General features: G+C 38.9%; 1 protein-coding gene across 1 annotated transcript in view; it reads left to right on the top strand.

The window, feature by feature from the left end:
- Positions 1-4,185: 4,185 nt before the first annotated feature.
- Positions 4,186-14,210, top strand: part of LOC114052557 (zinc finger protein 850-like) — an 11,777-nt gene continuing 1,752 nt past the window's right edge. Inside the window, exons 1-2 of the mRNA XM_027875209.1 lie at positions 4,186-4,352; positions 10,024-14,186. Of these exons, the coding sequence (XP_027731010.1) occupies positions 4,316-4,352; positions 10,024-14,186 (4,200 nt within the window). The 5' untranslated portion in view covers positions 4,186-4,315. The remainder of the gene's footprint in view (positions 4,353-10,023; positions 14,187-14,210) is intronic.

The raw sequence follows: 14,210 nt of genomic DNA, 5'->3' as shown, positions 1-14,210 counted from the left end.
TCCCTTCTATGCAAAACTCTTTTGAGGATGGACAGGGTGAAAGGGGAGAGTAGGATAAACAGGAGAAAATACGATGGAGGGAAATTAATCATAACTGAAAAAATTGTTGTAGCAGATTTCTCTGATAAAGACCTCATTTCTCAAATATGTAGAGAACTGAGTCAAATTTATAAAAATAAGAGCCATTCCTTAATTGATAAATAATCAAAGGATATGAACAGGAAGTTTTCAGACAAAGTGATCAAAGCTATAGTCATATGAATTAATGCTCTGAATCTCTATTGATTAGACAAATGCAAATTAAAACAACTCTGAGGTACCACCCCACATCTATCAGATTGGCTAATATGACAGAAAATGAAAATGATAAGTATTGGAGGGAATGTGGGAAAATTGAGACATTAATGCACTATTGGTGAAGTTGCGTACTAATTCAGCCATTCTGTAGAATAAATTGGATCTGTGCCCGAAGAGGGATAAAACTATGCGTACCTTTTGACCAACCAATACCACTACTAGGTCTGTATCCCAAAAAGAAAAAAAAAAAAGGAAAAGGATCTATTTGTACAAAAATATGTATAGCAGCTCTTTTAGTGGTGGCAAAGAATTGGAAATTGAAGGAATGTCCATCAATTGGGGAATGGCTGAACAAGTTGTGGTATGTGATTGGGATGGAATACTGTTGTGCTATCAGGAATGATAAGCAGGATGCTCTCAGAAAAACCTAGAAAGACTTACATGAGCTGATGCAAAGTGAGATGAGCGGAACCAGGAGAACATTGTATACAGTAACAGCAATATTGTATGATAGTCAAGTGTGAATGACATAGCTATACTCAGCAATACAATGATCTAAGACGGGGCTTCTTAAACTTTTTCTACTCTTGACCCCAGTTCTGAATGACTTATGGTGAAAAATGCTCTCCATCTCCAGAGAAAAAACTGATAGAGTCTAAATGCGGATCAAAGTGCACTTTTCCTTTACTTTATTTTCCTTGGGTTTGGGGGTTGGTTTTTTTTTTTTTTTGGTCTGTATTTTCTTTTCACAATAAGACTAATGTGGAAATACATTTTGCCTGACAGAACGTGTATAGTCTATATCAAATTGCTTGTCTTTTCAATGAGGGGGAAAGGGAAGGAGAGAGGGAAAGATTTTGGAACTCAAAATTTTAAAACAGATGTTAAAAATTGTTTTTACATGTAATTGGAAAAAAATAAAACTTTGTTTAAAAAAAGATTTCTACAGTATAAATGGGAGTGATCTCACAGGGGAGGCACCAGCAGTTTGGGAGGGGGAAGGGAAAAAACAGAGACTTGAAAAAGGTAGGACTTGAGCTGAATGCATGAAGGAAGGATGACCAATGAGAAAGTACTTTTCCCTTTGGCTTCTTGGGTCCAGGAATGTGGAACACTGTGTATCAAATCAGACTTTTCTAATATAGTGGTTAGTTACTGCACTGCTGGTGTGAGTTGGAAAATGTGGGTGATGTGAAAACAAAAGAGAGCAATGAAAATGTGTTTTAAAACAAGCATAGACACAAATGATATTAAAGTGGTTATACAGCAATCTATAAACTTGTCATTTTCAAGTTATTAATAGTGTAGATTAATTTCAATAAGATAGAAGAAATTTGTCTTGGTTACGACCCTGTAGGCTTCTGAACTGTTTTCTTCTGTATATTTTTTCCTGAAGTTGTGGGAGTTTTTCCAACCTTTTTTTTTTTTACACACTTGTTAGTCTGTATGTATTATTCTGGTTCTGCTTTCCACAGTCAGTCAATCAACAAGCATTTATTAGGTACCTACTATTTTCTAGGTACCTAGCTAGGCAGGAATTGGGGAACAGAATTAGGGTCAGAAATGGAATTAGACTTACAAATGAAATTTGAAATAGAATTAGGGTTAGAAACCTCAGAATTAGGATTAGCATTAGGTGAAATATTGCAATCATCCAGTCCTGTGGCTAGGTATCTGTCTGCCACAAGTCCCTCCTCTTCCCCACTCCCCTGGATTCTTTGATCCAGTGATCCTGGCCTCTTGGCTCTTCCAAGAACAAGACCCTTCTCCACCTTTTGGCTCCAGGTGTTTTCTCTGGCTGTCCCCCATGTCTGAAATTCTCTTCCGCCTCATCTCTGTCTCCTTAGTACATATTCCCTAACTTCCTTCAAATTCCAGCTAAAATCCTACCTCTAAGGGAAACCTTTCCTAATCCCTCTGAAATTCTGACACCTTACCTCTGCTACTAATCACCTGTTTATCCTGTAACTTGTTTGTACACCTTTGTTTGCTTATGGTCTCCCCATTAGATTGTGGGCTTGTTGAAGGCAGATATTGTAATTGTCATCACTTGGCAGGGTGCCAGTAGGAGGCTGTTACATTAGTCTAGGAACAACGTTATCAGTACCTGCGTTGAGATAGTAGCCACTTCAGAGAGAAGGAGCAGAATAGTAGAGGTGAACTAGAGGTGGAAATGGTTGGGTCAGACAAGTAACTGGCTCTATTAATTGAGGGAGCTTATGAACTTGGGAGAGTGGAAGATTGGTGATGTCTTCCACAGAAAGGGGAAGTATGCAAGAGGAGTGGGTTTTAGAGGAAAGAGTGTGGGTTTTTGGACGTGTTGAGTTTGAGATGTCTCTGGGACATCTAGTTTGAAAGGTCCTGTAGGCGTTTGTGGATGTGGGACTGAGACTCCGGAGAGACTGGGCCTGGGTGGAGACAGATAGCTATATCTGGGAGCAGGTGAGGTTACCAATAGAGCACAGAGGGAGAGGAGGCCCTGTGACAGGCCCTTGGGGAACCCCTGTAGCTGGGGAGCAGAAGGAGTCTGATGTGTAAGATGATCCAACAAAGGAGACTGGGGAGCATTCAGAGAAGTGGTGGTGGTGGTGGTAGCAGCAGCAGCAGCAGCAGCAATAGTAGTAGTAGCAGTAATAGTAGCAGCAGCAGTAGTAGTAGCAGTAATAGTAGCAGCAGTAGTAGTAGTAGTAGCAGCAGCAGCAGTAATAGCAGTAGTAGCAGTAATAGTAGCAGCAGTAGTAGTAGCAGTAGTAGCAGTAATAGTAATAGTAGCAGCAGCTGTTATTGATTCAGAGAAGGGGGAAGAATCAGGAGATCCTGGTGTCCCGTAAACCCGGGGAGGACAAAGAGTGACCAGCAGTGTCAGGCGCAGCCGATAGACTAAGAAGGATGAGGGCTGAGACAAAAACCGTAAGATGTGACCATCTGGGGATTTGGGGCAACTTTGAAGAGAAAAGTTTCAATGAAGTGATGAGAACAGAGGCTGGACTGCAAAGGGTTAAAGAGTCAGTGAGAGGAGAGAAAATCCAGGCTGTGAAAGTAGACAACCATTTCTAGAAGTTTTGCTTGGAAAATGAGTTAAGTTTTTGGGTTTAAAGGGGTTTTTAGGGAAGGTGTGGTGGTGGTTTTTTTGGCCTAGGAGACTTGACCTTGTTGCAAGGTAAGTAGGGAGGAAGTAGTAGATAGGGGAGAGGTTCAAGATTTGAGAAGAAATCCTCGAGGTCACAATCTATTGGAGAAGGAAGACAGATGACATGAAATCAAGTCTCCATGGAGAGGGACTGGCCTTGGTCAGGAAGAGGATCACCTTATTTTAAAAGAATAGGGGGAAGGAAGAGGAGAGGGAATGATGTTTCTTTTATTTTTTTACTCATGAAATATCCCCTTTTTTTTTTTTTTAATTTGGGAGTCTCAGTGGAGGCTACAGGGAGAAGTGGGAAAAGAAAGTAGTCAATTAGTCAGGGATAGATGTTCTGGGAGCCAGCCCGGCCAAAGAAAAGGCTGCGGGGCCCTGAAGGATGTTGGGTCTTCATCTTTGGAAGCCACACTGGCCCAGTGCTGGAGGCAAGGCAGGGTACCCTGAGAAGGGGGCCTGGCCATGAGCTGGCGGGGGAGGGGCTCGATTGATCTGGAGGATGGTGATCCAGGAGGTCAGGGCCAAGAACCAAAGGGCCGGCCCTTGGGCTGAAGGCCGGTCGTCTCGGTAGCATTTCCGGCAGAGCTCCGGGTGTCCTCGTTGGACACCCGCTCCAGGCTCCTCCTGGGTGCGGGGGAAGGAGGGGGAAGGGCTGCCGCTTTGCCTTCCTCCCTTCTCAATGCGCTTGCGCCTGGTGCCGCCGGGGCTTCTGGGGCTTGTGGTCCATCCTCCGCACGCATGCGCCTGACAACCTCGGCGTCTTCTCCCTCGCCTCCAGCCCCCAGCTCCGTCGGGGACCTCTCCCCTCTGCCTCGCTCCCAGGCTCCGGGAATGAGGTTTCAAGGAGTTTCGAGATGAAAAGAGTGGGGAAGGAGGGAGTTCATGTCAGATGACCTTGATTTTCTGAGTAAAGGAAGAGGTAAGATCCTCCGCGGATGGACTGGGGGTGGGGCGGCGTGGCAGGGAGGAGAGAAGGCCGGAGAGGGGGTTGGGAAGAGCGTCTGGGGACGGAGTGAAGGTTAAATGAAAGGCTGGCTTGAGCGCAGCGGGGGCCTGTTGAAGGCACATAATGGGGCTTTTCTCACATTGCTTGTGTGTGTGTGTGTGTGTTTTAATGTGACAAATACCAGACAAAATGAACGTCTCTGTGGACTGCACACCGAAGTGCGAATCTCCGTGATGTGTATATAGCTTGTTCCTTCGTTTGAAAATAAAACAGATTCACCATGTATGTAACCTTTAAAGCTGTGCTGCTTGTCTGGGATTCCTTTTGGCCTTCCTTTTGGCCTCTTTTGTGCATTTAAAAAATTCTTTAGTGACTCTTTTCTTTCTCTCCCCCCCAAAACCTCTCCCTAACCTTCCTTCTCTTCCCATGGCACCCCCACAATTGAAAAAAAAAAATGAAAATGAGATAACCAGATTCTTTTACCAGATATGCATAGTCAGGCAAAACAAATTCCCACCATAGCTGTGTCAGAAAATGGGCATCTCATTATGCTTCTTGAAATAATCCCCTGTCTGTCTGGAGGAAGCTATCAGACGTCATCATCGGCCCTCTAGACTCTCGGTTGGTAATTGATCAGACTTCCAAAGGCTTGTTTGTCTTTACAAGATCATTGTTCCATAATTGTTCTGGTTCTGTTTCTCCCTGTGTCAGTTTATATAAGTCTTATCAGTTTTCTCTGAAATCATCCTTTTCATCATTTCTTACCCTGGAGTAAAAATATACATTACATTTGTAATGTACATTACAAAAAATATACATTACATTTGTAATGTACATTACACAAATGTACATTACATTTATAATGTACAGCTTAATTTGTTCAGCCATTCTCCAACTGATGAACAGCCACTAATTTCCTTCTCTGCTACTACAAAAAGAGCTGCTAAAAATATTTTAGTGCATATGGGTCCTCTTATATCTTTGGGGTAGAGACTAGTGGTATCTCTAGATTAAAGGCATGCATAGTGCATTTTGAAGTGCAACTTCAAATTGCTTCCCAGAATGGCTGCAGCATTTCACAGCTCCGGCAACAGTCCCTCTGTCAATTGGCATTTTCCTTTTTGTCACCTTTGCCAATCTGATAGGAGTTGAGGTGGGACCTCAGCAGATTTTTTAAAAATTTTATTTTCATTTTTTATTTTTTTAACATGTGTTTTTAAAACTTTGGGTTACAAATTTTCTCCCTTCCTCCCTCCCCACCCACCCTCATTGAAAAGGCCAGCGTCTCGATACAGGTTATAGATGTGTAGTCATGCAAAACACTTCCATAGTAGTCATGTTGTGGAAAACTAAGTATATTTCCCTTCATCCTATCCTGTCCCCCATTTATTCTATTCTCTCTTTTAACCCTGTCCCTCCTCAGAAGTGTTTGCTTCTGATTATCCCCTCCCCCAATCTGCCCTCCTCTCTACCAACCCCCTGCTCTCTTCAGCAGATTTTTAATGTACAAAGTTAGCATGCTTGTATCACTTACAAAATTCTCATGTTGTTTCATATTCTTATTTGTAATTTCTTTTGGCAGAGTTGTGATTTAGTTTATACAATTTTATTTAGTCATTTTCTAATTGTTAGACACATGGCTTATTTCTAAGTTTTCCAATTATAAATACTGTTGTTATGAACAGTTTTGTAGAGAGAAGTCTTTTCTCCATCATTCTTAGGATGTACTACTGTTAAACCAGTGATGTCAAACTGAGATAGAAAAGGATCTCTGTGACTACATATTGACTTAGAAAATGACAAGTTGACATATGCTACATCATATTGTATTTTTATTTATGTTATTAAACATTTACCAATTATGGCATGTGGGAGCCTGCAAGTTTGACAACCTTTACCCTGAATAGTGGTAACAGTAATCCAGAGGTATAAACAGGTTAATTGCACTTGTTTTGGATTGCTGTATTTTATTCAAAAAGTGTTGCATTATTTCATAGCTCTTATAACTTGTCTCATGCTGTGTCTTATTTCTTCACATCTCTAGCATTGAATTTTACAAATCTTTAATGGATTTTGTTACATTTTAGAGTTGTTTTCATGTGAGTTTTTTATGATTTATTTGATAATTTGAACAGTTTTTCTTGCGGTGTTTTCCAATTTGTATGCCTCTTCAAAGTTTTTTTCCCTTATCTTTTGTGTTTACATCATCTTCATTTCCAAATATATTCCCTACCTCTCCCTTCTCTAATGAACCATTCCTTATAATAATGAATGAAAAAGAAGTCTAAAAATAAATGTCCAGAAAACTACCCCAAACGTTAGTTGATCCTGACAGTGCTGTGCATGGGGTGTTATTCACCCAGAGTCTCCCACCACTACAAAAAGAGGAAGGTTAATTTTCTCATTTCTTCAGGGTCAGGCTTGGTCATTATCATTATATGTGTGTTTGTGTGCATATATACATGCATGTATACACACATACATGTATATATACACAATGTAGTGTATATGTATTTGTGTATATATACAGAAACACAAAACACATACCCACAAAATGTGTGTGTATATATTTGTTTTATATACATACATGTGTGTATATATGTATGTGTGTGTATATACATGGATATTATGTATATATGTATGTATTTTTATATACACATCTACATACACCCCCACCTACACCCCCCAAATGATACATTTTTTTCTTACTATTTATATTGTAGATTTTTTTTTTTAATCCCTGGTTCTGCTTGCTTCACTCTGCATCAGGTCATATAAATCTTTCAGTACTTCTCTGAATTTATTTGGTTCACTGATTTTTGTAGTGGAGTAATTGTGTGTTACAGTTATGTACCATGATTATTTGCTTGGCTATTTACCAGTCATTGGGAATCTATTTTGTTTCCAGTTCTTTGTTATAACAAATGGTACTATTTAAATACTTTGGTGTATATGTTCAATACACCAAAATATGTTATAACTTTTCTTCATCTTAAGTATGTGCTTAGCGGGGGGATTTCTGGATCAAATGATATGGCTGTTTTACTCACTTTTTCAGTGTAACTCCAAATTGCTTTCCAGAATTAGACAAATTCACAGCTCCATCAACGGTACTTGCCTGACTTTCCTTAGGCACCTGGGAAAGTGACACAAATGTGTATAGATCTAGACTAAGAGCTTTCACTGCTACCCCATGGAGGTCAAAAATGAAAAAAAAAAAGAAAAAAGAAAAAAGGTCCCATATGAATTCATCTTTCAAAATTTTTTTAACATTTTTTCTTAATTTAAGATTCTGAACTTTTTATTTCTTCAAATGAATACAAATGAATTTTGTCATTATTTTGTTTAACTCAATAGAGCATTCCCTTGGTAGTTTGATTTGTAGCATATTAAGTCTATAAATTAATTTAGGCAGTATCAATATTTTTATTATATTGACTGGACCTAAATACGAATTCTTGATTTTATTAAAAGTTTTGGAACTGTATATATTTAAGCCTTAAGTGTGTGCCTTTGTAGATTGAATCTCATATATTTTATGCCTTATGTATTTATTTTCATTGGAATTTCCCTTTTTAGTATTTGTTCATAGTTTTGTTATTGTTGTATTGAAATGTTATTGATTTTTGTCGATTCATTTTATATCCTACTTTATTGAAGTTATTTCAGTTTCTTTGCTGATTCTCTGGGGTTTTCTAAATAGACCATTATATTATCAGTAAAGGGAGACTTTATTTAGTCTCTTTTTTATTGATGTTTGTCTTTAATTTCCTTCTCTTTGTATTATTTGTCAGTGGATTTCTAGAACAATGTCACTTAATGGTAGGGAGCTTGCCTTAGTCTGGTAGACTTCAATTGAAGTCCTGCCTTTAACAAGTAGAGCTTGGGTGATCTAGGTCAAGCTGTTGATCTGAGAATACACTAATGAAATCCCAGGTCCTACTTTTTTTAAGTCTTTTTCAGGCAAAGATCCCCAGTTCTTTCAACTATGTTTCTATGGAATTCCATGCTAGGACTGTCCAAGCATATTGGTTGGCCTCTTTTGTTCTCTGGCTTATCAGTACACTTAGTATTATGTGGCACCCAGAACTAAACACAGTACTACAAATATGTTTTGGCCTGGGCAGATATTTTTCAGGTGACTTGTCTAGTCATGCCTCTTTTTTTTTATCACCTTCTGGTGGTGGATTTCTGAACCCAAATGTAAATTTTTGCATTTATCTATTATATTTCCAGTTATTAGTTTCAGCCCACTGGTTTGGCCTTTTGGGATTTTTTTGAATCCTGGTTGATATGTTGTTAGCTTTCCTTCCCAGCTTTGTGTCATTTTAAATTTGATTATTTTGCCATAGATGGGTGTGTGTGTGTGTGTGAGAGAGAGAGAGAGAGAGAGAGAGAGAGAGAGAGAGAGAGAGAGAGAGAGAGAGATGCTCTGGAATATAAATTATAGACTGCTAGCTAGGACTCTGTTGTTTCTATCCTGTTTCGATTCTATGGCCCCTTCTGAATTTCCTTCTCTCTATGGTATATTTAAAAAATATTTTGTTGCTGCTCTTTTTATTTTCATCTCTATTAATATTATAATTTATTCAGCTATTCTCTTAACACAGTAACTCTAGTGGCACCCTATTATTGCAAGGATCAAGTATAAACTCATCTATTTGGCATTTAAAGTCTTTCATAACCTAATTACAACCTACCTTGCCCCCTTTATTACACATATTCCACTTCAAAATACTATGATCCAGTTAAGCTGGCTTTCTTGCTTCATCTCAGACATTCTCATGTCCTGTCTATCTTTGTACTGACTGGGTTCTGTGATTATTTGGAATTAGAGGAAGAATCCTCACTTTCATCTCTTAGAATCCTTAATTTCCTTCAAGGAAGCTTTTACTTGAATTCTTTTCTGTTTCCTTCCCTCTAACTGGTGGTGCCTTCTCCCCAGGGATGCGCTTAGAAACAGCCTACTGGGGTGGGGGAAATGTGTGGACAAATACACTTTAAAGCTTAATCTGCATTATTAACATTTTATCCATAAGTCTAGAAACAGTAAGCAGAAAAACAAATCAAGCCTAGACTTTTAGCATTTGCTGATTTACAAGGTAAATAAATGTTCATGCTGAAAATTTAAGAATTGTCTCTCTTGAGCCAGTTTGACTTTGCTCCAGTACACGGTCCTTCCCTCCCCTGCCCTTCAAATCCTTTGTATCTCTTTTGTATTTGAGGCAGCCTGACTTTCATTTCTCTAGTTTTAATTTCCTCTAGTGCTATATAGTAATCCTTGGGAGTTTGATTCATATAACCCTGAATTTGTAAGTTCTTCTAGGTAGTGGTGTCATTTTTATTATGTTGGCCAACCATTATATTTAATGGTCAGCCACTTTATTTAATATTTTTATTACATAGTCCAGCCATGAACACTTAATATCACTCCAATTATTTAAGACTTTATGTCTAAAAAGAATAGTTTGTACCTTACCTGTCTTTGACTTCAGTTCCCCCTCAACAGTGTTTATTTTACTTGTTCCAGATTGAGCATTGTTCTCCTTGATGGAAGCAAAATAAACTAGAACTTGCCATCACAAATGTTCCTTTTTGTCAGTAAGGCCAAAAGTGGCTAGTTACATGTTTTTATTTCTTTCAGATTCCATTAGTCAAGATTCCAGTTTTGGAACCAAGGTAACAGATCGGATGCAGGACATTTGCATGGAGACATCATCCAAGACGAAACAACCAAAGGTTCTTCCTTTGCATTCCAAGATGACAGATACTGGAAAATGTGATGTTAATTTAGAGAAACAGAAGGGCAACCCAGAAAGACAATCCAGACAAATAACAATCACTCCTAGAAAAACTAATAGTAAAGGCGGGGTACCTGGCAGAAGTTTTAGCCTGGGGTCAGTCTCTGTTCCACTGTGGAGAAGGAAAAGTCTTAGAAAATGTGAGACACTTGAATCAAGTATTGGGGATAAAAAGAAGAACGTGTCTAAGTATAACAGATTTAGGAAGCCTTTCATTTATCACTCAGACCTAATTAAATTTCATAGACTACATAGTAGAGAAAAACTTTATGAACACAATGAATGTAGAAAAGCCTTTGGGAGACAATCAAATCTTGTTAGAAACTTGGGCAGTCTTACAAGACAGAAATATTACGAACGTAACAAATATTGGAAAGTCCTTAACCAGAGGGGAGAACTGGTTTATCAGAGAATTCCTCCTGGAGTAAAATTCTTTGAATGTAATGTGTGTGGGGAAGCCTTTAAGGAAAAAGAAATGCTCAAAAAACATGAAAGTATTCATACTGGAAAAAAACATTTTGAATGTAATAGATGTAGGAAAAGCTTCATCCGAAAAGAAAATCTAAATACCCATAAGAAAACCCACACTGAAGTGAAAGCCTTTGAATGTAGTGAGTGTGGGAAAAGTTTTGGACGGAAGGTACACCTTGTTAGACATCATAAAATTCATACCCGAGTGAAATCATTTGAATGTAAAGAATGTGGGAAAGTCTTTGGTGAAAAGGGACACTTCAGTATCCACCAAAGAACTCATACTGGAGAGAAACCTTTCACATGTAGTGAATGTGGGAAAACCTTCAGTGAGTGTAAAGCTCTCAAAAGCCATCAGAAAATTCATAGTGAAGAGAGACCCTTTGAATGTGATGTATGTAAGAAAGCCTTCAGTCAGAAGGGACACCTTATTTCTCATCAGAGAACTCATACTACAGTGAGACCTTTTGAATGTAATGTATGTAGGAAATCCTTTAGTCAGAAGGGACACCTGGTTTCTCATCAGAAAACTCATAAATGTAATGAATGTGGGAAAATCTTCAGTGATAGTAATGTACTCAAAGACCATCAGAGAACTCATACTGGAGAGAAACTGTATGCATGTGATAAATGTGGGAAAGGCTTCATACAGAAGTCATACCTTGTTAAACATCAGAGAACTCACAATGGAGAGAAACGCTTTGAATGTAATGAGTGTGGGAAAGCCTTTCGTACAAGTGTACACCTCAGTACACACCAGAAAACTCATACAGGTGAGAAACCCTTTAAGTGTAGTGAATGTGGGAAAGGCTTCAGCCAGAGGGAAAATCTTATTAAACATCAGACAACTCATACTGGGGAGAAACCCTTTGAATGTGATGTTTGTAAGAAAGCCTTTAGGCAGAGAGCACACTTGGTATCTCATCAGAGAACTCATACTGGAGAGAAACCCTTTGAATGTACTGAGTGTGGGAAAGCCTTTGGTGAGAAGCGAACCCTTAATAGACATCAGAAAACTCATGCTGGAGTGAAACCCTTTACATGCAACGAATGTAAGAAAACCTTCAGCCGAAGGACAGGCCTTATCATCCATCAGAGAATTCATACTGGACAGAAAGTTTTTGAATGTAATGTATGCAGGAAATCCTTCAGTGAGAGGAAAAATCTACTTTCTCATCAGAAAGCTCATACTAGAGAAAAACCTTTTGAGTGCAATGAATGTGGGCAAACCTTCAGTAAGAATGAGATGCTTGAAATTCACCAGAAAATTCATGCTGGGAAGAAACCCTTTACATGTGATGAATGTGGGAAAGGTTTCGTGAGGAACTCATACCTTATTAGACATCAGAGAACTCACACTGGAGACAAACCTTTTAAGTGTAATGAATGTGGGAAAAGATTTGTCCAGAAGGTACACTTCCTTTATCATCAGAGAATTCATACTAAAACAAAAAATTTTGAATGTAGTGAGTGTAAAAAAGCCTTTGGTGACAAGGTACTCCTTAGTAGACACGAGAAAACTCATTCTGGAGTGAAACCTTTTAAATGTAATGAATGTAAGAGAGCCTTCAGCCAAAGGACAAGCCTTATTATCCATCAGAGATCTCATACTGGAGAGAAACCCTTTCCATGCAATGAATGTGGAAAATTTTTCACCCAGAAGACAGTTCTTATTACTCATCAGAAAATTCATACTGGAGAGAAACCTTTTAGATGCAATGAATGTGGGAAAAGTTTCATCCAAAAGGTAGTCCTTCTTAACCATCAGAGAACTCATACTGTAGAAAAACCTTTGACTTGTAGTGAAAAAGTAGAAACCTCCAGTAATAGTACCCTAAATACCCCAATAATACCCCAAAGCCAACAGAAAGTTCATTCTGGAGAGAAACGATTTTGTTGTGGTGAATGCGGTAAAGGCTTCTGCTGGAGAGCAAACCTTATTAGACACCGGAAAATTCACACTGGAGAGAAACCCTTTGAATGTAATGAATGTGGGAAAGCCTTCATTGAAAAGAATTACCTTGTTGCCCATCAGAGAATTCATACTGGAGAGAAGCCCTATGAATGTAATGAATGTGGGAAAGCCTTCAGCCGAAGAACAAACCTTATTACCCATCAAAGAATTCATACTAAAGAGAAACCTTTCCCGTGTAACGAATGTGGAAAAGCCTTCAGTAGGGGTAAAGCCCTCAAAAAGCATCAGAGAATTCATACTGGAGAGAAATACTTTGAATGTAATGTATGCAAGAAGGGCTTCAATCATAGGGGACACCTGGTTTCTCATCAGAGAACGCATAAGAGAGGGAAACCTTTCTCATGTGATCAGTGTGGGAAAATCTTCAGTCGAAGGACAGTCCTTGTTAGACATCAAAAAACTCATTCTGGAGAGAAACCATTCTCATGTAGTGAATGTGGGAAAGCCTTCGGTGAAAGTGAAACCCTCAAAAGGCATTGGAGAGTTCATACTGGAGAGAAACCCTTTGAATGTAATGTATGTAAGAAAGCCTTTAGTCAGAAGGGACACCTGCTTTCCCATCAGAGAACTCATACTGCAGTGAAACCCTTTGAATGTAATGAACATGAGAAAATCTCCAGTGAGAAGGATCATCTTATTACCCACCAGAAAACTCATACTGGGGTAAAACCTTTCACATGTCTTGAATGTGGGGAAGCCTTCAGTGAGAGTAAAGACCTCAAAAAACATCAGAGAACTCATAGTGGAGAGAAATCTTTCACATGTAGTGAATGTGGGAAAGCCTTCAGTGAGAGTGAGGCCCTCAAAAAGCATCAGAAAATTCATACTGGAGAGAAATCCTTTGAATGTAGTATATGTAAGAAAGCCTTTAGTCAGAAGGAACACCTGATTTCTCATCAGAAAACTCATATTGGAGTGAACTTCTTTGAATGTATTGAATGTGAGAAAACCTTCAGTGAGAAGGATCATCTTATTATCCATCAGAAAACCCATAGTGGGGCAAAACCTATCACATGTCTTGAATGTGGGGAAGCCTTCAGTAAGAGTAAAGATCTCAAAAAACATCGGAGAACTCATAGTGGAAAGAAATCTTTCATGTGTAGTGAATGTGGGAAAGCCTTCGGTGAAAGTGAGGCCCTCAAAAAGCATCAGAAAATTCATACTGGAGAGAAACCCTTTGAATGTAGTGTATGTAAGAAAGCCTTTAGTCAGAAGGAACATCTGATTTCTCATCAGAAAACTCATGTTGGAGTGAACTTCTTTGAATGTATTGAATGTGAAAAAACCTTCAATGAGAAGGATCTTCTTATTACCCATCAGAAAACCCATACTAGGGTAAAACCTTTCACATGTCTTGAATGTGGGGAAGCCTTCAGTGAGAGTAAAGAACTCAGAAAACATCAGAGAGCTCATCGTGGAGAGAAATCTTTCACATGTAGTGAATGTGGGAAAGCCTTCAGTGAGCGTGAAGCCCTCAAAAAGCACCGGAGAGTTCATGCTGGAGAGAAGCCCTTTGAATGTAATGTATGTAAGAAAACCTTTACTCAGAAGGAACACCTGATTTCTCATCAAAAAACTCATACT

This window comes from Vombatus ursinus, unplaced genomic scaffold, assembly GCF_900497805.2.
Source record: "Vombatus ursinus unplaced genomic scaffold, bare-nosed wombat genome assembly UNPS02014808.1, whole genome shotgun sequence".
Taxonomy (NCBI): domain Eukaryota; kingdom Metazoa; phylum Chordata; class Mammalia; order Diprotodontia; family Vombatidae; genus Vombatus; species Vombatus ursinus.
Note: the sequence above shows the minus strand (reverse complement) of the source record. Positions and strands in the feature narration are given on the sequence as shown.